The sequence below is a fragment of the Pagrus major genome, chromosome 10 (assembly GCF_040436345.1).
Source record: "Pagrus major chromosome 10, Pma_NU_1.0".
Classification (NCBI taxonomy): Eukaryota; Metazoa; Chordata; class Actinopteri; order Spariformes; family Sparidae; genus Pagrus; species Pagrus major.
Genome location: NC_133224.1, coordinates 18,848,888 through 18,873,186, shown reverse-complemented (window position 1 = coordinate 18,873,186; position 24,299 = coordinate 18,848,888). Strand labels below are relative to the sequence as shown.

At 43.8% G+C, this 24,299-nt stretch overlaps 2 protein-coding genes and 1 long non-coding RNA gene across 3 annotated transcripts; all 3 read left to right on the top strand.

The window, feature by feature from the left end:
- Positions 1-3,996: 3,996 nt before the first annotated feature.
- On the top strand, positions 3,997-8,481 carry LOC141004124 (uncharacterized). Its single transcript, XM_073475620.1, has 2 exons — positions 3,997-5,023; positions 8,375-8,481. Exons 1-2 carry the CDS (start codon positions 4,019-4,021, stop codon positions 8,375-8,377), a joined length of 1,008 nt encoding a protein of 335 aa, XP_073331721.1. The 5' UTR covers positions 3,997-4,018; the 3' UTR covers positions 8,378-8,481.
- Positions 8,482-11,851: 3,370 nt separating this feature from the next.
- LOC141004064 (uncharacterized) lies at positions 11,852-12,579 on the top strand. Its single transcript, XR_012179772.1, has 3 exons — positions 11,852-11,945; positions 12,060-12,094; positions 12,223-12,579. It is a non-coding gene; the product is annotated as an uncharacterized lncRNA (long non-coding RNA).
- Positions 12,580-19,059: 6,480 nt separating this feature from the next.
- On the top strand, positions 19,060-21,591 carry LOC141003347 (uncharacterized). The gene is made up of 6 exons (XM_073474671.1): positions 19,060-19,102; positions 19,243-19,581; positions 19,770-19,805; positions 19,954-20,064; positions 20,167-20,201; positions 21,430-21,591. The coding sequence occupies exons 1-6, from the start codon at positions 19,060-19,062 to the stop codon at positions 21,532-21,534; spliced, it is 669 nt and encodes a 222-aa protein (XP_073330772.1). The 3' UTR covers positions 21,535-21,591.
- The last annotated feature ends 2,708 nt before the right edge of the window (positions 21,592-24,299 follow it).

The window sequence follows — 24,299 nt, the reverse complement described above, 5'->3', positions numbered from 1 at the left end:
GAGTCAGGATACTGGGAGGAGTGGGAAAGTCTGAGGGAATCAGGTGGATGCATGGAGAACAGTGATGAATATGAAGCTATATAGAAATGCATCGGCCTCTGGGAATGGGAATGTGCTTAAGAGAGGCGGAATGAGCACAACAGGACTGAGTTGTGACAGAACCACTTCATCTAGGTATTGCGTCCAGACATCGCTTCAAGCCATTCAGGATACTGGAATGAGAAAGTACGGATGGCCTGGATTCTGAAAGGTGAAGAAGCAGCAGAGCTCAGGTGGGCAGCTGTGGGACTGAAGAGCAGGAGGAGGCTGCCTGAGGAAGTTGTCTGGGAACTCTGAGGTGGACTATAACCAGTAGGCAGGGCAGATGGGTGGAGATTCTCTGGAGGGTGGCCCGGATGCTTGTGACATAGACAGGACTGATCTGGAGCGTTACAAAGTAGGTGGGAATATTCTGGAGGGTATCTGAGAGAACCAAACAACAGATATTCCAGCAGGAGGCTGGACAGTCTTACCGCTACAATGCAGGGGAGAAGGATGACAACAGGAGTGCTGGGCAGACGGCCTATAACTGATGATCTAGGTGGGGGTTGAAAGAGGAATTTCTTGCGAGTCATAGGAACATCAGGGTGGCTCCACAACTGGTACATTAAAGGGTCATAGCATTAAGGAGATACAGGATCAGGGCATCCAGGCAGGGGACTAGCTGAACTGAAAAGTAGGCTAGCAGGCTAGGCGGAGACAGACAGTGGGCTAGGCGACTGAGGTGTAGGCAGGAGGTGAGCAGGCCAGTGGCTAGCCAACTAAGAGGAAGGTGAGAGGCTATGATCCAGAGGCTAGCGGACTGGGAGGAAGACCTGAGCTAACAATCCAGAGGCTAGCGGACTGGGAGGAAGACCTGAGCTAACAATCCAGAGGCTAGCCGACAGGGAGGGAGACCTGAGCTAACAATCCAGTGGCTAGCCGACTGGGAGGGAGACCTGAGCTAACAATCCAGAGGCTAGCGGACTGGGAGCAGAAATTGGAAGATGCAGGGGAGTCTGGAATGACTGGCTCTTGGGTGTTGGTGGGAAAGGCTGAGGGCAACTGGGGGACAGATGGAGAACGTCAATGACAGCTAAGCATCACAAAAATGGGGGAAGTGGGAATCAAATCATGATGCAGATTTGTCCTCCACCAGCAGAGTCTGCACGGTTAATGGCTCTGATTTTAGATGTGTCGGCATCACACTGGAAAGATGTGGCACTTTCCAACATTTTCTAGTACATTCATTAGAAAAGTGTGTCTATGGTTGAAGGACTTGCCTAATTTTAAAGCTACAAAGGAAGCAAATCGCGCCTCTGCTGTCAATAAGGTATGTATAAAAGGTACGGTTTTAGAGGAAACAGTCAATATCAACTACTATTATTAAACACTGTATAAACACTCCTTTTTTAAAATCTAGATAAAATCTGAAATTAAAATCACTAGCTTAAGTCAGCCTAGCAAAAACAAAATACCACCTCCAGCATGTACCACCTTATACTGAAATAGAAAAAGGTTTTCCTGTGTAGTATGCTCCATTTGGTTCACTGGTGATGATACAGTCATGAACACAAGGGGGTAAAAGAAAATTGCTTCAACACAACAGTCTGAAACGGAAGGCAACATAAGAACAACTTACATTACACTTACAGCAGACACCAGACCAGAAAAAAATGTAAGCTTTAAATTTACAGACAATCTCAGAACCATCTGATGATCGAGACCATTTTTATTGTCTGGTCTAACAAAAGTTGTGTGTATCTTTTATATTGGATGATGTGATTACCTTAAATAATCTTACATAAAGGTTTTGATGTGTCATTTGTACATAGACAGAAACTACTTTTGTATTATAAAACTACCATCACCTGAAGAATAACTTAACATTCTGCGTCAACACTCCTGACAGCATGTATGTGGTAGGTTTGATGAACAGGATAAGCAACTTAAAAAACACCCCACCTCTTTGCGTTGAAAGCACCCTGACTGGAGCACAGTTCAGTTGCGGACATTGCAGAGTTACAGCCACATGTGCCATGAAGAACTTCACCTTGATAGCAGCTTTGAGTCTCTGCAGCTTTAGTGAGTATTGGCATTGAATTACCGTTCACTTATTTAAACGTTTATTTAAAGGAAATGTTCATGTTCCTTTTTTTGTTGTCTGCTGTTTGTTTCAGGCTGGATCTCTGCCTCAGTCTCTCAGTCTCAGACTGTGGAGGCTCAGCCTGGTCATGAAGTCACACTGCAGTGCAACAACATCTACAACAATCGCGCAGTGATATTCTGGTTCAGACTGGTCAACAGAACTGAAGTTAGCTGTGTCTCTGTCAAGATCCACTCAAGTGACGCTCAAAACTGTGAAGGATCTAGAACAGGGAGATTTGAAATGAGAAGCAACGACTCCACTGTCTCTCTGAAAATCTATTCTGTGGCTAAATCTGATGCTGGGCTGTATTTCTGTGGATTTTACACTGGTGGAAATCCAACTTTCAGTTTAATACATTTAATTGTCAAAGGTAAGGTCATTCTAAAGTCTTGTCTTGTCATTCTTTGTTCATTTATGTTTATCCTGTATTTCCATATGTGTCTTCTTACAACACAGGAAACAAAGTGGCTGTTAAAACATTGGCTAAATTTAATTATGATGTAAATCTGTCAAAACAAAATCAAGACTAATTTTATATTTTTACTGTTTTCCTTTAAAAGGCAGCGATGAGCCACATGGTGACGAGGACAGCAAAGGTAAAAGTGAAATTCTACTACAGATTTCTTTCATTGTGCAGATTATGAAATGTTTGAAGGTGAAACAGTTGAAGCTCAGTTTTTACTTTTACTTGGTCTCAAGCCTTTCAGGGGAAATTAGATTCTAACTTAACGATCTCTCTTGTAGGAGAGTCTGACGGAATAGCAAAGCTGACCAGTGTGATCCTGGGTGGTCTGACTGTTGTCCTTGTACTGGTCATCATTGGTCTGGTTGTGAAAGTCAGGAAACTTCAGACAGGTACTTTTTCAGTTACTGTCTCCGTCTTGTTGCCAGTGGAAATGCTTTAACTTTGTCAATATGCTGGAAAACTGACCAGATGTCTTCTTTGTGTCACATAGCTGTTAAGGAAGACCAGAATCCAGAGCAAAGAGAGGTGAATCCAATTTTAATATTTACTTTATATATTGATTGATAAGAACTGAACAGAAAAACAGCCAGAACTGTATTGTATCGGCTCACATTGACTTCTCCCTTATAGATCAGTGTATTTGTAGATATGTACTGTATATATTTGCATCTATGAGGCCTATATATGGGCTGATTAGTCAAAAGATTGCAAAATTATGTTTGAGGTCCACTAGAGAGCACTACCAAGTTTATTTTTGACATTGAAAATATCCTGCTCAGTAAATTTCTTTGTCACAATCCTTTAAAGGGGTTCTGAGTAATAATTTGAAGCTATTTACATGTATTACGCACTTTTTATTGGCCATATGTGAGCAGATTGTATCATGATGTGAAAATGAGACCTTCCCCGTCTCTCTTGGTTGCTTATACAAGCCTGTGGATGATTTGTTTAAGCTGTTTGATGCTGCTGGACTGTGGATTTATGTTGTGGAGGGGGCGTGGTGCATCGGCTGCAGGAGAGAGGTGTGGGGAGGGCTCAGGAGAGCAGCGCCAGGTGAGAGTGATTGGCACACCGGTTTCCTGTTGAGCTAATCACTCTCTCCTTTAAAACACAGTAGCGTGCTGGACCTGGGAGGAGAGACGAGTGAGCCACACAGGGACGGATGCTCCTGGCGGTCGGCAGCAACGGACGCCTGTGATCGACCCCGAGAGAGCTATTGTGTGGCCCGAGTATTGAAAAATAAAAAGAGCATAAAAATCATCACTCCGTGTGTCTGTTCCTGTCGAGAAACCCACAGTGGCATCAGACCACGCCACATTTGGCGCCCAACGTGATTCGGCAGGCGAACGCAGAGACGGGGGATGACGGAACCGCAGCAACCAATCATGGCGCTGGCGCAGATGCTGGCAGAAGTAGCGGCCATGAACCGAGACCAGGCCGTGCTCAGCAGGCAGCAGCTGGCAGCACTTCAGGGCCAGGCCGAAAAACAGACCCAGCTGTTAGAGGTGATGGTGAACCGGGCGGGGGCAGCGGCACCGGCCCCCTCGCTCGTTGGGTTGGCACTCCATAAAATGTCGGAGCAGGACGACCCACAGACATTTCTGGGGATGTTTGAGGAGACGGCGAAGGCATGCGGCTGGCCGGAGGCGGAGTGGGCCGTGCGACTGCTTCCCCTTCTGTCGGGGGACGCTCAAACTGCGGCGCTCGGCCTGCCTGCCCCCTCCCGACAGTACGCGAACATAAAGAGGGCCATCCTGGACCGACTGGGATTCTCCCCGGAGGACCATCGCCGCAGGTTTCGGGGAGCCAGGCTCGGACCCGCAGAGCGGCCGTTTGTCTTCGCGCAGCAGCTGAAGGACGCGGCAACGCGATGGCTGCAGCCCGGGGATTCCGCCGGCGAGGTCCGGCTGGTAGACCAGATCGTCCTGGAGCAGTTCACGGAGGGGCTTCCAGCTGCCACCTCGGACTGGGTGCACTGCCACCGCCCGGTGGACCTGACAACGGCCATCACACTGGCGGAGGACCATCTGGCCGTGCTCTCCAGAGCCCGGGCACAGGAGGATCGGCCAGCCGCTCCCGCCCGTCCCACGCCGGCACCCCGGAGAAGACCTGCGCCCGACACACACACACACACGCACACACCCGCTCGACCCTCTCCTCCTCCCCGATCTAATCCCCCTTCCCCTCTTTTTCCTTCCCAGGTTCCAGCCGCTACAGGGGCTGCTCTCAGCCCACAGAGGGTTCCTCAGGCGGCAGGGCAGGAGTGCTGGAGGTGTGGACAGCCCGGACACTTCCGCCGTGAATGCCCACTCATGGAGGTCGGTCAAGTGATTCGGGTTGTCGGCCCTCCAGCACCCTCCCCCGGTCCAGGAGGGACGTACAGCGTTCCGGTAAGGATTCAGGGGGGTACATATCAGGCGATGGTGGACTCGGGTTGCATGCAGTCTATAGTTCGCCAGAGTCTGATTCGACCCGGGGCTCTGATAGAGGCTGGATGGGTGGATATTAGGTGTGTGCATGGGGATATTCACAGATACCCTGTAGTACCAGTGGAAATTCGGTTTAAGGGTAAAAAGCATAGTATAAAGGCTGCGGTTAGCTCCCGCCTAACGCACCCCCTGATTCTGGGTACTGATTGGCCGGGGTTTGATAAGTTAGTGGGGCAGTGTGTGGGGGTGCGCTCACGGCCGACAGGGACATGGGATATGTGCGCTGTGCTCAGCGGTGACGCGAGGTTGTCCGACACTGCAGACGGGGAGGGGGAGCCAGCGGAGCCTTCTCAGGAGGCTCCGCAGGTTCCTGTGTTTGACTCCATGGAAGATTTTCCACTCGAGCAGTCTCGTGATGATACTCTACGCTTTGCCTTCGACCAAGTGATAAAAATTGATGGTCACACGGTGCGCCCTGACACAGCGTTAACATATCCGCACTTTTCTTTACGTAGGGACAGACTTTACAGAGTGAGCCGTGACACTCAGACAGGAGAAATAATGACCCAGTTGTTGGTACCGAAAAGCCGCCGGGAAATGGTCTTCCAGGCGGCTCATTATAACCCGATGGCTGGACATATGGGGTGTGAAAAGACACTGAACCGTGTAATGGCCCGATTCTATTGGCCTGGTATTCGGGCGGACGTGCGCCGCTGGTGTGCGTCTTGTCCCGAATGCCAGTTGGTTAACCAACCGGCCACCCCGAGAGCGCCTTTGCGCCCATTACCACTGATTGAGGTCCCTTTTGACCGTATTGGGATGGACCTCATCGGGCCATTTCACCGGAGTGCACGTGGATATCGCTTTGTGTTAGTTCTTGTGGATTACGCAACACGATATCCAGAGGCAGTGCCGCTGCGCACCATCTCTGCAAAGAGTGTGGCGCAGGCGCTGGTTCAAGTTATCTCCCGAGTCGGGATCCCGAAAGAGATCCTGACTGACCAAGGCACCCAATTTATGTCACGAACACTGAGAGAACTGTACGGATTATTGGGCATCAAGTCAATTCGGACCAGTGTTTACCACCCTCAAACTGACGGCCTCGTTGAGCGCCTGAATAAGACGTTGAAGTCCATGATCCGTAAATTTGTTCACGATGATAGTAGCAATTGGGATAAGTGGCTAGATCCTCTGTTGTTTGCAGTACGCGAGGTACCCCAGGCCTCCACGGGATTTTCTCCCTTTGAACTGCTGTTTGGCAGGAGACCACGCGGGGTTTTGGACCTGGTTAAAGAAAGCTGGGAGGAAGGTCCAAGCCCCAGTAAAAACGAAGTTCAATACGTCCTGGACCTGAGAGCAAAACTCCACACACTAGGACAGTTATCACGTGAGAATTTGCTCCGGGCCAAGGAACGTCAGCAGCGGCTGTACAACAGAGGATCTAGGTTAAGACAATTCTCACCGGGAGATAAAGTGCTTGTATTGCTCCCATCTTCCAACTCCAAATTACTCGCCAAGTGGCAAGGGCCCTTTGTGGTCACACGGCGAGTGGGTGAGGTTGACTATGAGCTTGTGCGATCTGACCGGGGAGGGGCTACACAGATTTATCACCTCAACCTCCTTAAAGCTTGGAGAGAGGCGGAGTCTGTTTCCCTGGTGACGGCAGTGGCAGAGAGAGATGAGTTGGGGCCGGAGGTACCAAAATCGACCAATCCTGCCTCGCTCCTATGTGAAAACCATCTCTCGCCGTCCCAGAGAGCAGACATTGCCAGGTTGCAGCAGCGTTACGCTGATGTGTTCTCCCCCCTGCCAGGACGCACAAGCCTTATTCAACACCACGTGCAGACTCACCCGGGCGTGACAGTGCGTTCACGGCCCTATCGTTTGCCTGAACACAAGAGAAAAGTGGTCCAGGCAGAATTGAAAGCCATGTTGGAGATGGGGGTTATAGAAGAGTCCAACAGTGCCTGGTGTAGCCCCATCGTTCTTGTAACCAAGAAAGATGGGTCTATCCGGTTCTGTGTGGACTATCGCAAGGTGAATGATGTTTCACGGTTTGACGCTTATCCTATGCCCCGGGTCGACGAACTCCTGGACCGCCTGGGCACTGCTCGTTTTTTCACGACGCTGGATTTGACCAAAGGCTACTGGCAGATTCCCTTATCTCCAGAGTCTAAGGAGAAAACGGCCTTCTCCACTCCGTACGGTTTGTACCAATTTGTTACACTTCCATTCGGGTTGTTCGGGGCCCCAGCCACGTTTCAACGCCTCATGGACCGGGTGCTGCGTCCACATGCTGTATATGCTGCCGCCTACCTGGATGACGTCATCATCCATAGTAACACCTGGGCGGAGCATGTGCAGCAGGTGGCCGCGGTGCTCGAGTCACTGAGGCAGGCGGGGCTCACGGCCAACCCGAAGAAGTGTGCAGTTGGACGGAGGGAGGTACGGTATCTGGGGTACCACTTGGGCGGCGGGCAGGTGCGTCCTCAGGTAGATAAGACAGCAGCGATTGCAGCCTGCCCAAGGCCCAAGACCAAAAAAGAGGTGCGGCGGTTTTTGGGGCTGGCCGGCTATTACCGGCGATTTATTCCCAACTTCGCGGAGCTGACCAGCCCCTTGACTGACCTCACCCGAAAGGGTGCCTCAGATCCGGTCCAGTGGACGGAGCAGTGCCAGGTGTCGTTTGAGAGGGTTAAGCAGGCCCTCTGTGGGGAGCCTCTTCTCCACACACCTGACTTCTCTCTCCCTTTTGTCCTGCAGACTGATGCGTCGGGCAGAGGGCTGGGGGCCGTTCTGTCCCAGCAGGTGCGGGGCTTCGACCGCCCAGTGCTGTACATCAGCCGCAAGCTGTCCGAGAGGGAGGCCAGGTACAGCACGGTGGAGAGGGAGTGCCTGGCCATCCGGTGGGCGGTCGATGCTCTGCGGTACTACCTGCTGGGGCGCCCATTCACCCTCTGCTCGGACCACGCTCCCCTCCAGTGGCTCCACCGCATGAAGGATGCCAACGCCCGGATCACCCGGTGGTATCTGGCTCTGCAGCCGTTTAAGTTCACGGTGATCCATAGGCCGGGGGTGCAGATGGCTGTGGCCGACTTCCTTTCCCGCTCTCATGAGGAGGGGGGGGGGGGGGGAGTGGGTTAGGCCGGACGGCTCCCCGGCCTAAGTCGGGCGGTGGAGGTATGTGGAGGGGGCGTGGTGCATCGGCTGCAGGAGAGAGGTGTGGGGAGGGCTCAGGAGAGCAGCGCCAGGTGAGAGTGATTGGCACACCGGTTTCCTGTTGAGCTAATCACTCTCTCCTTTAAAACACAGTAGCGTGCTGGACCTGGGAGGAGAGACGAGTGAGCCACACAGGGACGGATGCTCCTGGCGGTCGGCAGCAACGGACGCCTGTGATCGACCCCGAGAGAGCTATTGTGTGGCCCGAGTATTGAAAAATAAAAAGAGCATAAAAATCATCACTCCGTGTGTCTGTTCCTGTCGAGAAACCCACAGTGGCATCAGACCACGCCACATATGTGTGAAGGACTTGGGTTGATTGTCTGCCAGTCCAAAGGATGTGTCTTTATTCACACTCTCAAGCGCCTCGTCTCAGTTCCCCTCTCCGCTCCGTTAACACAGAGCAACAGTAGCTGACGTTAGTTTAGAAATGGTGTTAGCAACATTAACGACCAGCTTCCAGCACAACACAGAGCCTCTTTAAAGTATGGATTGAAGGTAGTCTTACTAAGAACATTGTACTGTTTGTAACTGAATTCATTCAGAAGGTGTTATATTGAGGGAATTAAGATCCTGTAAGTCACCATATTAAGACTGTAAATACTCTTTTCACAGAATGTGGGCTGTGATGATGACGTGAACTACGCAGCAGTGACAATTCGACCGAAAGCAAAAAGAAGAGCGCAGGAGCCAAATGTTATCTATGCTTCAACCAGATAGACTCAGGAGCAACTGGAACTGATGCTGTTATATATGAAAATGCTTTGAGCTTTTGTATGCCATGTTGATGAGAGCAATAACCACTCCTGCCAAAACATTTAAACTTGAAATAAAGATCAAGTGCCCTCCCACTGCAGAGCTTTAATTCTCAGCATTTTATGTCTTTCAGTGTCTTTTTAACAAAAACACATGATCAGTATTTGACAGTGGAAGAGTCCATCTGGACAATAATGACTGTCCAGAGTCTCATATAGTGAGACTTAGATGAAGGTCTGTTAAAGTGGAGGAGTGAGTGAGGTACACATCACTTGGTTGACAGGAAGAGGCAGCACAGTGTGGTCTGAGCACAACTGAGGTGAAAATGTTGAGGCCTGTTAGATCAAAGCTTTCTAATGAAAGAAGCTGAAAGGAAGCAGTGAATACTGACTGACTTTCCTCTGTAACAGAGACAAAAGGTAACACTTAAGATAAACACATGTGAGTAGATACTAAGGAGCGAGTAAGAAATGAATCAGGAATGACGATAATTAATGAGTCACTAATTAGTTATTCTTGAAATAACTGATATGAGGACTATATAGTAGATAATGATGAGTTACAAGAGATCAGACTGGGAGAAACTATATTAATGAATCATTAGGTAATGATTAGTTCATCAATATCTGTGAATCGACATACTACTTTATTCATGAGTTTGTCCTGATTAACTATGAATCAGCCCCTGAGAGAAACAAACTAGTGACTACTCAGTAACTGCTAATTACTTAATCATTAGTTACCCTTTTTGTGCCCCCTCAAGTAAACTGATACATAATACTGAGTAGTTTGAGTGGCAGGTTCGGGACAGCAGGATCGAATCGGGGTCTGTAGCAGTGGACATTTACAGTATATTTAAGGTGTCAGCATGTATATGTGGTGTGAGTATAATGATAAAAATACGTTGAGGAGAGTGAACACAACTGAACACCAAACTGGGACTGAACACAGCCTTCAGGCGATGGAGGTCAGTTTGAGTGAGGACGAGGACTATGACTTCAGGGACACGGCAGGTGGGGAGAGACAGACGGTGAATCGGTGGATTTTGGACTCATTTTGACCAAACTGGGGTGATTGATGAAAGACAAACCAAGACTGTCCTAGTGAGTTTTATTTGAAAAATGCACAAGTTTTAATGGAGAGACTTTCACGACAGTTATGCTCGTCTTAGTCGGTTGTATGACAGTTGCATGTTTCGGTTAAATGTAGGCAAATGACCTTTCTTGACATTTTGTGAATATATTTTGTTCATTTATTGCGGTAAAAGCTACAGGGCCCCCTCTGGTACAAAGTGGTTTTAAGGAACAGGAGGGACCAGGGCTAGCTGGGTACCATGCTAACTTCAGTAGACGTCTCTCAAACACAGGACATAGACATATTTGACATGATGTTAACACTGTTGTTTCTTCACATTCGGATTATAATGTCAGTTAATTTATTTTTTTCTATGTTAAACTAAACTGCCTATATTTTACATATTTGCCCCTTCACACTTTAAATCCAGCCTTATTTTAAAAGAAAATACTCCAGCACATCTTTGAGATGTAACATCGTAACACAACAACAGCAGGTGAAGCTCCCATATACATGGACATTGAAAAGGGGCAATAACAATAACATGCAGGCAGAATCCAAACCTTTATTAACAGATGAATTCATGTTTTGAAACGGCCCATCAAAAAAATAAAATAAAGTGACAGCACAGGAAAAAGACCAACATCAGAGTGGTGAGACTTTTTGTCTCATCTTTCTTGAGGTGAACATTCTGCATCATCACACACTGCCCTTAAAGTGGTAAATTAGAGCACCAAGATGAGCTACACAGTAGCACCCGCCTCCTTTTGTTAAGAGCACCCTCCTTGGAGCACAGTTGAGTTACGGACTTTACAGAGCTTCATACGCACGATGAACTTCACCGTGATAACAGTGTTGATTCTCTGCAGCCTCAGTAAGTTCTGGCATTGAATCACTTTCTTCAGCTTCTTCAGTAACTGTGCTGAATTCTCTAAACCAGCAGAACGAGAATTATTTACTTATTATTACATGTATTATGACGTTTCCTCATACTGGTACTGCTGTTTGTTTCAGACTGGATCTCTGCCTCAGTCTCTCAGTCTCAGACTGTGGAGGCTCAGCCTGGTGATGAAGTCACACTGCAGTGCAACAACATCTACAACAATAGAGCGGTGATATTCTGGTTCAGACTGGTCAACAGAACCGAGGTCAGCTGTGTCTCTGTCAAGATCTCCACAGGTGGCATTACATACTGCGAAGGATTAAGAACAGGGAGATTTGAAATGAGAGACATCGCCTCCACTGTCTCTCTGAAAATCAGTGATGTGGCTAAATCTGATGCTGGACTGTATTTCTGTGGATTTTACAATGACGGAAAACCAACTTTCAGTTTAATACATTTAAATGTCAAAGGTAAGGTCATTCTAAAGTCTTGTCTTGTCAGTTTTTGTTCATTTATGTTTATTCTGTATTTCCAGAATTGTTTTCTTACAACACAGGAAACAAAGTGGCTGTTAAAACATTGGTAAATTTAATTATGATGTAAATCTGTCAAAACAAAATCAAGACTAATTTTATCTTTACTGTTTTTCTTTAAAAGGCAGCGATGAGCCACATGGTGACGAGGACAGCAAAGGTAAAGTGAGATTCTACTACAGATTTCTTTCATTGTGCAGATTATGAAATGTTTGAAGGTGAAACAGTTGAAGCTCAGTTTTTACTTTTACTTGGTCTCAAGCCTTTCAGGGGAAATTAGATTCTAACTTAATGATCTTTCTTGCAGGACTCTGCGGAGGAATAGGAAAGCTGACGAGTGTGATCCTGGGCGGTCTGACCTTTCTCCTTGTGAATGTCATCGTTGGTCTGGTTGTTAAAGTCAGGAAACTTCAGACAGGTACTTCAGGAGAATGTTTTATTTTCCCTTTGTTTTTACACATTCTGCATAAAATGTGTGTCGGTATGATGAAAAACTACTAAATTGCTTTGTGCCCTTGTCTCTGTCATTCAGCTGCCACTGAAGAAAAGAATCCACAACAGCGTGAGGTGAATCAAGTCCTATCCTTTACTGTTACATGTCTTCACATGTTGAAGATCAGAATCACTCCAGGTCATGATTTAGCTTTACTCACAAAATCAGCTGTTTGACATGTGTAACTGTGTACTGTCTACAGAATCTGCACTCTGATGAGCTGAAGGATGCAGCCCTGAGTTTTTACACAACACCAGTAAGAAGCAGGAGGCCGGCATCAGAGAGAGACGTGGAGACTCGAGTCATTTATACTGCCAGCAGACAGACTCAGAGAGGTTCAGAGTTGAACTGATGCTTTTATCATGTTAATCTGCTGTTGTGTTCTTTGTTGGCTGGAGGAGTTCACATTTTATTATTGCAAAACGGTCAAATAACCAAATGACTAAATAGCTGACTTTTCAGAGTGCTTGTTCTATCATGTCTTGCTAGTTTTGTCTGACCTTGGTCACTGTCCAGATAGACCATAGATAGATAGAGGTCTACAGCAGTGGAGGAGTGAGTGAGGTTCACTTCACTTGTTCAGCAGGAAGAGGCAGCGCAGTGTGTTCTGAGCACAACTGAGGAGAAAACCATGAGGTCTGTTAGATCAACACGCTGTGAGAATGAAGTCTGAAATAAAGCAGTTACTGTTTTTGAAGAACATCAGTGTGGAAACTGGACATTTCAACTGTTACATGCTTTAAATAAAAAATATAATCTATTTTTAAAAGATTGGTAGTTGTGTTTGTGAATATTTATGACACCCACATGCCTTTTGTTGCACCATGCACTGTGTTGACTGTCTGAATCAGGGATCACACCTGTATCTTCACACTTCTGGTAGACTGACACCCATCTATCAAACTGATGAAAAGTTGACCAATCAGAGTGACACTTTACAAACATAATCACAGTGATATTTACTCAGTTATATCAATGCAGCTGCCTGCATATGTGAAAAATGTCTTGTTACTTGTTACACATTTCAAGTAATAATCATATTACTAGTAACTACTGAACAATAGAGGTAAATTAGTTACACTACTTGTTACATTAATATCTGTGATTCAGCAAAGATCCATCTGAAGTGCTTTCCAACAACTCCACGGTTGCCGGCTGTTAACATGACTGCCATGTTGTTTCAATATGGTGTTAGAGTGCACTTTCAGGCAGTCTCTCCTACAACACATTCATAGTGTTGCAGCAGTTGTTCACACGATTGACAGAAATAGATTTGTGAACAAAGAAAGAACAGAAGTTCAAACTCACATGCAACAAAAGCTGTACTACTCTCAGACTGATGATTGTGATGTGGTTCAGTAGAAGTCTAATAACTGCTTGTGATCAGATTTAAAGCAAAAACTGGGATTTAATTGTAAAGACTTAACTGGAGTTCAAAACACAACTAACTTTGTTTAGGCCCTAATGACAATAAGAGCATCTCATTAGTGTGTGGACAACATGTTCAGGCTTCCTTCCTTCTTTGTGGTGATTCTCAGAAGTACAGAAAACAGAAGTAGCTGAGTGTTGAAGACGTAGATACAGACTTGATAAGGACTGAGCGGCCATGATGACATGACTGAGAAAGTCTGAATGAAAGCACAGTACCAAATGGTTTCATCCTGTTGCTGCCAGTTATTGTCAGAGAGTGTATTCCAGCTGTGAGGGCCAACAGTTCCGAGTTAAGACACTGCCCTGTGTTGTTATCTGCATTTTTAACACTGGAGGCAAATCAGCTTGCCAAGCCACTGGGGTTCCCTATGGTAAGTCCAGCCTGGTGAAAACATTATTGCTTTTGAAGATAAAACCTCACAAGAAAAGAGCATGGCTTGACTATTTGTTGCACAGACAGAAATGTATATTATCAACCAAATGGTGGACTCGGGGGTAAAGTGCTCTCTAGGGTGCCCTTCCAGAGGACAAAACTTGATCAAGTGCCTTCTCTTCAGTTGCTTGGACATTTCTTTTTCACAAGAACACCCACCTTCCTCTTTAAACCTCCTTCCTGGTGTTCAGTAATTTAAGCTCCATTACAGTCAAACGATCATACGCACAAATGATGGGCTTTACTATGATACCAGCTTTACTTCTCTGCAGCCTCAGTAAGTACTGCACCACTGTACTACTACTGTACAGATTTTTTTGTATCTTCCTGCCTAGTTTGACATCCCCTACGACGTGTTCATGATCTTGGCCAACAATGAAAGAGTGCTCTGATGTGTATATGTAAACATGGCAAAGAGGAAGAGGGACGCTGCTGTCAGGTGAAATAATAAAGTAGAGGAACTGTTCGTTGAGCTGTAGCAACAATGCCTCAGCCTTTCAGATGTTTCCTCGAGTGACGACCATGACAGAGTCAAAAAATAAAAATGTTTATGCTGGTTGTCTAGTTCCCCCTGTCTTGTCCTATGTGTTTGTGTTTGTGTTTGTGTTTGTGTGTGTGTGTGTGTGTGTGTGTGTGTGTGTGTGTGTGTGTGTGTGTGTGTGTGTGTGTGTCTTTTATGGTTATGTATGCATTTGATTTTTTTTTCATTTCTTTTTTTTTAATTACTGTTGTTTTCTTTAATTGTCATATTGTGGTGCAATTATTTTATTTGGTTTTATTTTATTTGGTTTTTCTTTATTGATAATGTTTGTCGAGCTCCCTCAACACGTTCCCCTGTCTTGGGCTATGTTTGTTGTTTGTCATGCATAATAATAATAATAATAATAATGATAATAATAAAAAAAAATTTGATCACAAAAAAAATGTTTATGCTGCAACTTGAAATGCAGCCCCGATTCAGGACGTCATACCACTGTTTCACATTCCTGGATGGACGTCTCACAAAGCTCACTGGATTGTTGGTTTAGGGCTGATAGATGTTTTTTAGTGAGTGGGGAAGTTTTAATCAGTAGTATTACTGCAATATAGCTTCTGACCAGCAGGGGCAGCACTGAGCACAGAGTTGTTCAGCAACACTCCAGATTGTGAATGAGGAAGAAATCCATTAATCCGGCAAAGCACTGGAAGAAGACCAGTCGCCATTGCTGCAGTGGCGTAACAACTTTCTACTTTTACCTTTACTTTCAATGTAACGTCAGATACTTCTAGGACATCAGGAAGAACTAACTTGTCTGAGAGATACACTTTACATAGATTTCCTGGGCTAGCAGAGAACCAAGTTGTTCGCCAGAAGTGGATCAGGAATATCATAAATATTAGTGATTAATTATTATTATTACTAATTGTAATTTTGACCCTGGAAGAGAGACCTCTAGGCCTGATTGACATTTTGCTGCCATGCAATTAATAGAATAATCTTGAATACCAAAAAAAAGAAAAAATACACGGTTTGCATTTACTTTAATAGCACAGATCTCTCTCATCGAGCATGGATCATGTTTTGTCTTCTTCTTTCTGCCAGTCCTTTATCAGGGCAACTTCTAATGAAACTCATGGTGAAATCGATTTTTTGAGTGTCCTCATCTCCTTTATCACCAGAGGAACTGTGATTTTGTATTAATGTTCCAATATTTATGCAAAATGTGCATCTTTTTGTTAATGAGATGAGTTTTGTTGCTTCATTTTTTACTGTGTCTTTCCCTTTGGACACAGATCAGTGTCCAGACCGACATGGTTGAGGAGTGAATGAGGTTCAGTCACCTGTTTGACACAGTGCAGGGATGTCTGAGCAAAACTGACATGAAAATGATGATGATTGTAAAGTCAGACATTTGTAAATAAAACCTGACCTAGCCTCAGTCACAAACAGATACACATGATATATTTGTACAGTTGTTTTGAAAAAACAAAGTGTAGAAACAACCAGCAGGCAATAAATAGAAACCACAGGAAGACTGGTTTCCAGCTATAACCACACACATCAGAGACCTAAAGGTGCAGCAAGAAGGATGCTGCTTAAGAGCTACCGCTAAACATTAACCCCTTCAGACACTGTTTCACTGCTTCACCCATCAGTTTACACACACTGACCTTAGCAAGATGCTCAGTGTCTGCTTTGACACTTGCACAGCCAAACATCAGAGCATTTACTATGTGCATCTTTAAAATTGAATTTTATAATACTTGGCCAAAATTTTAGTTTAAAACATTCAACTGAGCCATGAGCTAATTAGCTAATGGTAGCTAGGCTTCAGCCAAAGATAGCTAGCAAAGGGCAGCAGTTGTCAGTTACTCAATCTGACATAAATCCAGAGAGGTGTGCTTTTTTCTCACTTTCCATCAGTTTCCTCTTGGATCTATAATATTCTCTAAATGATATCCTAAATATACTCAATACTTTACTATATTGTAGCCTACATATTCTATAAAGCAGTGTTACCTTCATTATCAAAGTAACAAGGGGAAATGTGCAGTCGCAGAAGAGCGAGAGGATCATAGAGAACTGCTGCTGTAGTATACCTTTAATATTCCTACAATATTATCATTCAAGAGTGTCTGTGTTGCTGATGAGGTCGAGTTATGTGGCTCAAGCTGTGTGAATCTTTGTTCCTTTTTTTAGTGTGCTTCTGTGTTTATAAGTTTGTGCTCCTTCAGCCTAAACGTTTGCATCAACACTCATTTTCCTGAAAGCACGTATGCAGTCAATATGAGCAACATGATAAGCAATATATGACTATATCCATATGACTGTTCAAAGCAGCACAATGACAGAGGCTGCAACAGGAGGATGGCTTTCACATCGCGCTGACCGCTAATATTTAAAGATGAGAAAACAGTGCAGAGTGCAGCAGGCTGCAGCTGTGAAGTCATCAGAGAACCGGCTGATAGAGAGCAACAAGTGTGTCTGTTGCATTAAAACTTATAAGTTTATTATTTACATGCTTCAAAAGTGCTTTTATTCCTGCTTTCTGTCGTAAAGTAGCTAAATATTCAAGCTAACGTGCTGATGAAGAGAAAAGCAGAGACCAAATGATGCACAGGGAAAAAGACAAACAGCTGATGTGATGGTTCAGCCACACAGGGTCTCTAGGTGAAGGTGAACTCATGAAGTCAAATGAGTCATCTGATATGAGACGTTCTCAGAAAGATAAAAGGCTGATTTGACCACATCTCTAATCTCACCGTCTTCATGTGATTGGACAGACCTAGATGTGGGGGTCACAGCTGATCTGTGCTTGTGTAGCAGTATGAAGTTGTGTGGTGGATTTCAGCTGTGTGGCTCTTCCCGGCCAATGGCTGTGAGAGAGCACCTTATAAAAGGCAGGCAGAAGGCACCTGGTTGTCCTCTTGCCTGACGGAGCCTTGGTCATGTCACTTCCTGACGCCCTCCACTTCCGCTTTCATTTTGATGGCAGGTAGGCTGGCGGCGGCGATTGCAGTCTGTTATCATGCTGTCCATCCAGTTGTTCATTCTGGTTATTATATTTCAGAGGCTCGCTGGGTGTTGCTGCTGGCTGCACGCTGCTCACAGCTCACTGTCCGCTGCTGGACAATCTGTGTGTGTGTGTGTGTGTGTGTGTGTGTGTGTGTGTGTGTGTGTGTGTGTGTGTGTGTGTGTGTGTGTGTGTGTGTGTGAACAGTGGGAGAGTTTCTTATTTTATTTTCTTCATGATCAGTTGCTTTTTATGGTATTTTCTTTATTTTTCTTTTGTAACAATGTCATTGATTATGTAGATTTTGTTCATCCTATGTGATTTGTTATTAGAGACTTTGTATAGTTAACTTCTTGATTTCTTATGTGTGTTTTGTGATTAGTTGTATCTAATTTCTTTTGTTTCTCACTTGCTGTCCCCCCCATTCAGGTGCTGAGTCTAGGGTGGCGGATTGGTGTCCCTCTTTGTGTTAGCACTTTCTGGGTTGATTTTGTTTCACTTTCTGGGTTGATTTTGTTTCACTTTCATTTACTTCACGTGTGGTGTTCCTGGGATTCCCCTTTGTTTTGGACCCATCTGCCCAGTAAGTCTCAGCCCTGATTGGCTCCCCTTTTTGCCCCAGTGAGTGACTTCTTAACATTGGAGTTTTAAAGATTTTGAATTATAATTAATAAATAACATTTGTTTTGTAACCAGAAATGCTGTCTCTGTCTCAATTGTAAAACAGACCTGAGTGCCTTCTTTGGTTTAAAAATAGCTTTTAAAAAAGGTCCCTGGGTGAAACCCCCAGGGTGGCATTGTCTGGCGTGAAATTCATTCTTAATCAAGTGCTGCCCAAAGCACAACCTTGTGCCGCCACACTTTTCTGAGATGGGAACTGGGACTTGGGACATCTATACTGGGTTTATCCAAGTTTAAGGACACTGTGACATGTTGACACTCTTAATTTACTTTTTGGCATAACACTCATGGTCTGTTATGCACATGCATTTATTTTCCGGATCATAACATAATATAGGAGACAACAAGCAAACAATATCATTTTAATGATGTAATACTTTGTGATATAACTGGGAATATTGTCCTGGTGTGTGTGTTGCATTTTATCTCATTAGGAGATGATGATTTAATATTTCATCACAAATAAAGTTGTCAGTTCAACTCTTTGCCTTTACCTCAAGAAGACCATCTGTGGTTGAAATAATCAGATCAGTCAGATCCACATCAAATAAAGACAGTAGTGTGCTTGGTGCTTTTTCTTTTTTATTTCTGAAGTTACTCACGTCAAGTCACTTTTTCACTCAGTATTTTTGTATTCTACTTTAAGTAGTTATTTTGATCACTACCTTTACTTCTACTTGAGTAGGCCGATTTGTTTTTGCAAAGTAACAGTACTTTAGTACAGTTTTTGGCTACTCTACCCACCTCATCCCCCACTGTCTCTGCACATTGACCTCTCAATAAGATGGCTAACTGTGCAGGAGAGACTAATTGAAGAACATTGGTTCGTCCACCCTCCTTGAGGTGAACATTCTGCATCAACACACACTTCCCTTAAAGTGGTTATGTGGTAAATTAGAGCACCAAGATGAGCTACACAGTAGCACCCGCCTCCTTTTGTTAAGAGCACCCTCCTTGGAGCACAGTTGAGTTACGGACTTTACAGAGCTTCATACGCACGATGAACTTCACCGTGATAACAGTGTTGATTCTCTGCAGCCTCAGTAAGTTCTGGCATTGAATCACTTTCTTGAGCTTCTTCAGTAACTGTGCTGAATTCTCTAAACCAGCAGAACTAGAATTATTTACTTATTATTACATGTATTATGACGTTTCCTCATACTGGTACTGCTGTTTGTTTCAGGCTGGATCTCTGCCTCAGTCTCTCAGTCTCAGACTGTGGAGACTCAGCCTGGTGAAGAAGTCACACTGCAGTGCAATAACATCTACAACGATAGAGCGGTGATATTCTGGTTCAGACTGGTCAACAGAACTGAGGTCAGCTGTGTCTCTGTCAAGATCTCCACAGGTGGCATTACATACTGCGAAGGATTAAGAACAGGGAGATTTGAAATGAGAGACATCGCCTCCACTGTCTCTCTGAAAATCAGTGATGTGGCTAAATCTGATGCTGGACTGTATTTCTGTGGATTTTACAATGACGGAAAACCAACTTTCAGTTTAATACGTTTAATTGTCAAAGGTAAGGTCATTCTAAAGTCTTGTCTTGTCATTCTTTGTTCATTTATGTTTATTCTGTATTTCCATATTTGTCTTCTTACAACACAGGAAACAAAGTGGCTGTTAAAACATTGGCTAAATTTAATTATGATGTAAATCTGTCGAAACAAAATCAAGACTAATTTTATCTTTACTGTTTTTCTTCAAAAGGCAGCGATGAGCCACATGGTGACGAGGACAGCAAAGGTAAAAGTGACATTCTACTACAGATTTCTTTCATTGTGCAGATTATGAAATGTTTGAAGGTGAAACAGTTGAAGCTCAGTTTTTACTTTTACTTGGTCTCAAGCCTTTCAGGGGAAATTAGATTCTAACTTAACGATCTCTCTTGTAGGAGAGTCTGACGGAATAGCAAAGCTGACCAGTGTGATCCTGGGTGGTCTGACTGGTGTCCTTGTACTGGTCATCATCGGTCTGGTTGTGAAAGTCAGGAAACTTCAGACAGGTACTTTTTCAGTTACTGTCTCCGTCTTGTTGCCAGTGGAAATGCTTTAACTTTTGTCAATATGCTGGAAAACTGACCAGATGTCTTCTTTGTGTCACAAAGCTGTTAAGGAAGACCAGAATCCAGAGCAAAGAGAGGTGAATCCAATTTTAATATTTACTTTGATATATTGTTTGATAGAACCGAACCGAAAAACAGACAGAACTGTATTGTATCGGCTCACATTGGCTTCTCCCTTATAGATCAGTGTATTTGTAGATATGTACTGTATATATTTGCATCTATGAGGCCTATATATGGGCTGATTAGTCAAAAAATGGCCAAATTATGTTTGAGGTCCACTACAGAGCACTACCAAGTTTATTTTTGGCATTGAAAATATCCTGCTCAGTAAATTTCTTTGTCACAATCCTTTAAAGGGGTTCTGAGTAATAATTTGAAGCTATTTACATGTATTAGACACTTTTTATTGGCCATATGTGAGCAGATTGTAACATGATGTGAAAATGAGACCTTCCCCGTCTCTGTTGCTTATACAAGCCTGTGGATGATTTGTTTAAGCTGTTTGATGCTGCTGGACTGTGGATTTATGTGTGAAGGACTTGAAGGTTGATTGTCTGCCAGTCCAGAGGATGTGTCTTTATGCATGTTCTCAAGTGCCTCGTCTCAGTTCCCCTCTCCGCTCCGTTAACACAGAGCAACAGTAGCTGACGTTAGTTTAGAAATGGTGTTAGTGTCGTATATTCTGTGGCGATGCAGTTGAAGATGTTTGAAGAAAAACTCCGCCGACACTGTCTTAGTTGTATAACAAATGTATTACAATAAGTTCAGTATCGTAATCAAGTAACACGTTACTTGGAGAGTCTCCAGCCGAATAATGAAACTCTGACGAAAATATGCAGACAGCTCCTTATATACCGAGCTTGTTTTGGTCAAAAACTTAGTTATATGGTTCACATCAAAAGAGGAGGCGCCTCTTCACCTCTGACCCAGGACCTCCATGACTCTGTTGAACTAATATTTGATATATGTTACCTTGACCACAGCACCATCATGTCAACGTCCTGGTACCCCTAACCAAATAACCTCCAGGTCAGGAAGGCCCAAACAACAACTAACATTCCAATATATTCTCCTAATACAAACCATTTGTATAAATATGCTGCATCTAACAGCAGACACCTCATTAGCAACATAAACGACCAGCTTCCAGCACAACACAGAGCCTCTTTAAAATATGGATTGAAGGTAGTCTTACTAAGAACATTGTACTGTTTGTAACTGAATTCATTCAGAAGGTGTTATATTGAGGGAATTAAGATCCTGTAAGTCACCATATTAAGACTGTAAATACTCTTTTCACAGAATGTGGGCTGTGATGATGACGTGAACTACGCAGCAGTGACAATTCGACCGAAAGCAAAAAGAAGAGAGCTGGAGACAAATGTTATCTATGCTTCAACCAGATAGACTCAGGAGCAACTGGAACTGATGCTGTTATATATGAAAATGCTTTGAGTTTTTGTATTCCATGTTGATGAGAGCATTTACCATTCTAGCCAAAATGTTTACTTATGCAATAAAGATCATTTGTTCATCCATTTGTAAGTGTCTTCCTACCACTGGTATGTTTTGATGGACGAGCCAGTAAGGACGATGATGACTGCCCAGGTTGTCTTATAGTGAGAGATAGATGAAGGTCTGTTAAAGTGGAGGAGTGAGTGAGGTACACATCACTTGGTTGACAGGAAGAGGCAGCACAGTGTGGTCTGAGCACAACTGAGGTGAAAATGTTGAGGCCTGTTAGATCAAAGCTTTCTAATGAAAGAAGCTGAAAGGAAGCAGTGAATACTGACTGACTTTCCTCTGTAACAGAGACAAAAGGTAACACTTAAGATACACACACATGTGAGTAGATACTAAGGAGCGAGTAAGAAATGAATCAGGAATGACTTGATAATTAATGAGTCACTAATAAGTTATTCTTGAAATAACTGATGTGAGGACTATATAGTAGATAATGATGAGTTACAAGAGATCAGACTGGGAGAAACTATATTAATGAATCATTAGGTAATGATTAGTTCATCAATATCTGTGAATCGACATACTACTTTATTCATGAGTTTGTCCTGATTAACTATGAATCAGCCCCTGAGAGAAACAAACTAGTGACTACTCAGTAACTGCTAATTACTTAATCATTAATTACCCTTTTTGTGCCCCCTCAAGTAAACTGATACATAATACTGAGTAGTTTGAGTGGCAGGTTCGGGACAGCAGGATCGAACCGGGGTCTGTAGCAGTGGACATTTACAGTATATTTAAGGTGTCAGCATGTATATGTGGTGTGAGTATAATGATAAAAATACGTTGAGGAGAGTGAACACAGCTGAACACCAGACTGGGACTGAACACAGCCTTCAGGCGATGGAGGTCAGTTTGAGTGAGGACGAGGACTATGACTTCAGGGACACGGCAGGTGGGGAGAGACAGACGGTGAATCGGTGGATTTTGGACTCATTTTGACCAAACTGGAGTGATTGATGAAAGACAAACCAAGACTGTCCTAGTGAGTTTTATTTGAAAAATGCACAAGTTTTAATGGAGAGAGTTTCACGACAGTTATGCTCGTCTTAGTCGGATGTATGACAGTTGTATGTTTCGGTTTAATGTAGGCAAATGTCCTTTCTTGACATTGTGTGAATATATTTTGTTCATTTATTGCGCTAAAAGCTACAGGGCCCCTCTGGTACAAAGTGGTTTTAAGGAACAGGAGGGACCGGGGCTAGCTGGTACCATGCTAACTTCAGTAGACGTCACTCAAACACAGGACATAGACATCTTTGACATGATGTAAACACTGTTGTTTCTTCACATTCGGATTATAATGTCAGTTAATTTATTTTTTTCTATGTTAAACTAAACTGCCTATATTTTACATATTTCCCCCTTCACACTTTAAATCCAGCCTTATTTTAAAAGAAAATACTCCAGCACATCTTTGAGATGTAACATCGTAACACAACAACAGCAGGTGAAGCTCCCATATACATCGACCTTGAAAAGGGGCAATAACAATAACATGCAGGCAGAATCCAAACCTTTATTAACAGATGAATTCATGTTTTGAAAACGGCCCATCAAAATAATAAAATAAAGTGACAGCACAGGAAAAAGACCAACATCAGAGTGGTGAGACTTTTTGTCTCATCTTTCTTGACGTGAACATTCTGCATTAACACACACTTCCCTTAAAGTGGTTATGTGGTAAATTAGAGCACCAAGATGAGCTACACAGTAGCACCCGCCTCCTTTTGTTAAGAGCACCCTCCTTGGAGCACAGTTGAGTTACGGACTTTACAGAGCTTCATACGCACGATGAACTTCACCGTGATAACAGTGTTGATTCTCTGCAGCCTCAGTAAGTTCTGGCATTGAATCACTTTCTTCAGCTTCTTCAGTAACTGTGCTGAATTCTCTAAACCAGCAGAACTAGAATTATTTACTTATTATTACATGTATTATGACGTTTCCTCATACTGGTACTGCTGTTTGTTTCAGGCTGGATCTCTGCCTCAGTCTCTCAGTCTCAGACTGTGGAGGCTCAGCCTGGTGATGAAGTCACACTGCAGTGCAACAACATCTACAACGATAGAGCGGTGATATTCTGGTTCAGACTGGTCAACAGAACCGAGGTCAGCTGTGTCTCTGTCAAGATCAACTCAGGTGGCATTACATACTGCGAAGGATTTAGAACAGGGAGATTTGAAATGAGAGACATCGCCTCCACTGTCCCTCTGAAAATCAATTTTGTGGCTAAATCTGATGCTGGACTGTATTTCTGTGGATTTTACAATGATGGAAAACCAACTTTCAGTTTAATACGTTTCAATGTCAAAGGTAAGGTCATTCTAAAGTCTTGTCTTGTCATTCTTTGTTCATTTATGTTTATTCTGTATTTCCAGAATTGTCTTCTTACAACACAGGAAACAAAGTGGCTGTTAAAACATTGGCTAAATTTAATTATGATGTAAATCTGTTGAAACAAAATCAAGTCTAATTTTATCTTTACTGTTTTTCTTTAAAAGGCAGCGATGAGCCACATGGTGACGAGGACAGGAAAGGTAAAAGTGAGATTCTACTACAGATTTCTTTCATTGTGCAGATTATGAAATGTTTGAAGGTGAAACAGTTGAAGCTCAGTTTTTACTTTTACTTGGTCTCAAGCCTTT

Coding starts and splice junctions, on each gene's coding strand:
- LOC141004124 (XM_073475620.1), top strand. CDS start 4,019: ATGGCGCTGGCGCAGATGCTGGCAGAAGTAGCGGCCATGAACCGAGAC.
- LOC141003347 (XM_073474671.1), top strand. CDS start 19,060: ATGAACTTCACCGTGATAACAGTGTTGATTCTCTGCAGCCTCA. Junction 19,806..19,953: donor TGGTGACGAGGACAGCAAAG/GTAAAAGTGACA, acceptor TCTCTCTTGTAG/GAGAGTCTGACGGAATAGCA. Junction 20,202..21,429: donor AGAATCCAGAGCAAAGAGAG/GTGAATCCAATT, acceptor CTCTTTTCACAG/AATGTGGGCTGTGATGATGA.